Source organism: Lepisma saccharinum, chromosome 29 (genome assembly GCF_977018435.1).
Source record: "Lepisma saccharinum chromosome 29, izLepSacc3.1, whole genome shotgun sequence".
In the NCBI taxonomy this organism is placed as follows: Eukaryota; Metazoa; Arthropoda; class Insecta; order Zygentoma; family Lepismatidae; genus Lepisma; species Lepisma saccharinum.
This window is the reverse complement of record NC_139257.1, coordinates 26,921,091-26,923,804: the sequence shown is the minus strand read 5'-3', so window position 1 is coordinate 26,923,804 and position 2,714 is coordinate 26,921,091. Positions and strand designations below refer to the sequence as shown.

The 2,714-nt window shown below is 37.0% G+C and overlaps 1 protein-coding gene across 1 annotated transcript in view; it reads right to left on the bottom strand.

Annotated features, from left to right (window-relative positions):
* Nucleotides 1-2,109: 2,109 nt before the first annotated feature.
* LOC145981446 (calcitonin gene-related peptide type 1 receptor-like) overlaps nucleotides 2,110-2,714 on the bottom strand; it is a 280,055-nt gene continuing 279,450 nt past the window's right edge. Inside the window, exon 9 of the mRNA XM_083114678.1 lies at nucleotides 2,110-2,265. Coding sequence (XP_082970804.1) covers nucleotides 2,110-2,265 — 156 coding nt within the window. The remainder of the gene's footprint in view (nucleotides 2,266-2,714) is intronic.

The window sequence follows — 2,714 nt, the reverse complement described above, 5'->3', positions numbered from 1 at the left end:
GTAACCTGCACTCCCATTGGCTCATTCAATCTTAGCGCGGTGTCTAGTTGCCGCCATCTTAGCGCGGTAGTTACTTCCAGCCAGTGTGCGTAGAGAGGCCACTCGGGACACAGCCAGAAACCGTCGCGGATAATTATGGATACCGTAAGCCCAACGTGGCTACGTTTCATTAGTGGCACGTTGTTGTAACCCCAGCTGCAACTTCGTGTAAACAGTTTCCCCTAGACAGGAGTGCATGGGAAGTGTAATCAAGTGTTATGTGCATATACCTTATAATACATAGTTATAGTTATCAGTGTGTGTGCCTGTGTTTTCTTTACAACTACCAAGAGGATCGCGGTGAACTTTGCCCTGTAGCGACACAATCCATACCAGAGAGATGTAAGTGGTACCTACAATTTCACTTACATTTAGATCCTACCGGTTTGGATCATCATTAATTTCTGGTCCTTCACAGCCGGACAGGTTCTACATTCAGTTTTGGTCCTGTACGGTCCGGAACGCAATCACTTTCTGATGACATGAAGCATGTACTTTACCTAAATGTACACTATTTCTATCTGAAGGAAATTTTGGGAAAAGTATACGGTGGAGTTAAAGACTCCCCTGACAGAACTGCGATAAAAGCATATTAGGAAACATATTCAAAGCTTGTGAAAATACAATATATTATTCTATAAAGCATTTCTATTGTCATGCTATTTATTCGTAGATGATAATATGGTTTATAGTGCCCAGTGCTCCTTAATATAAGATGATATCAAGGAATGCACATTACCATATGATATGTAATAATTGGTTCAAAATTCTACATGAATATTTCCCTTCCAACAGAGTTTATGCTACATTTCGGAATGAAAGCTAGTAAGTTAGTATGCGCCATGTTTTGTTCCATGATGAAAGTGCCATGAGTGGGATTAACTAGTATCTTAAAGTTAAAACTTCTAGTGACAAAAATACATATTTTAACCAACATCAAAAACCTTGAGGATTTATTTTTTGCTTAAAATCAAGGTCTAAATATTTACTCATAACTACGCTTGTTTCCTTCTATAATTTGCCCCATGGTAAATCTATGTTTGCTTAACACTGAGTATGTCTATTGAAAAAAACCGTTGTGATGACCCTGTTAACACTTTTTGTTGCCATGTTTGGCAAATAAATATTCCCTTCTTCAAACAACACTATTGATACTATCAAACAAAGCATAGCTAGAAAGAATGGAGTTCTAAGTATCAAAATGAAAAGCATTAAGTATAATGGAAGTATGGAAGATCAGGTTGGTGTAACTGATTTATTCCCTGAGAATAATGGGTGGACTTGAAGGCATGGTGACATTTGGAAGCTGCCATTATCTGTGCATTGTAGTGTAAAATTTAGATTCCAGGTGGCCATGTTTCAACAGCTTTTTTTTACTGAAGTCGCTTGAAGTAGGGAATGTAGTAAACGAAAAAGTACTTACTGTGAGAACTTGAACAATACTTAAAAGTTACTTTTTGTGACAACTTTCAGTCCACTTCTACGTCATTGAAATATTTTTGCCACTATCACTAAAGCATGTCAAATAATGCAAGTACATGCAATGTATAATGAATTAATGATAAATATTGACACAAATAGAAATAAATACTTGGAAATGAATGAACCAACTATCAAGCTGTTACTAATATCACGTAATATGTACTTACTTCATCAATATTGTTAGTCTTGAAATATTTGAGTTACCAAATTACATTTTAACAATTATATTAGTTTTCGAGTCTATTGTGCAGTTTGCAATGTAAGATTATGAATATTAAGTGTTAAGTTTGCACATAAATCAACATACGGCATATAAATAACCAGTGATACCTTGAATCTTCAATTATCAGACTCATTATACCGTAAAAACTAGTATACGAGACTCTTGATATCTCTAATCTTGTATGTGGTATTTTGAATACCGGACACTCATACCTGTATTAACCCAATTGGCGGCACATGCAAACTATTTCCCAGTTTGAAGTAACCCTGTTCTAAATGGAGAAGTACAAATCACAGTTCAAAGAATATCTTAGTGCACTGAAGGACGTCACCATCCACATTGAACAACACAACACAATCTTATATTTACAGAGCATCACTCGTCATTATTTTCGACGTCTCCAGATGGTTTTCCTCCATTGCGTTGTTGTCTGTCACTTGCAAAGACACCATCGGCTCCTTTTGCGCTGCATATGTTGTGTTTCCTCCGCCTACTTCGTGGACAAAGGAAGATCTACTGAACTGAAAGGAAAGAGCAGGACACCAGTACATTATGAAAATTAATGATCCACTTTACTTAGTGTAGCAAGCATCTACATTGAATATGAGGGTCGCTTAGTATGTTTTGGAGACCATTCTGGTGAAGTTATCAATGTTAGCTCCCAGCACCTTTCTTAATTCTACCATATGGTACCTCGCACCTCCATGCCGTGCTTTTATGTCAAGATATTAACAGTGATGATGAGCAGTGTAGCAGACATTTCTCAAACAGTTTTTCCAAGACACATTTAATACCTGTCACGGTTTATATTTTGTTAAAATTCATAGCCCTGTTAGCGAATTTTCTGTAAGCTGCTAATTGAATATTTTTTGGGGTCCGGAAACATACCTGACTACCCTCACACGTTGAGATGCTTGCTGATTGGAATGTAACAGAATTGGTACTCCTGCTGCTCCTTTCTAGACGTAAT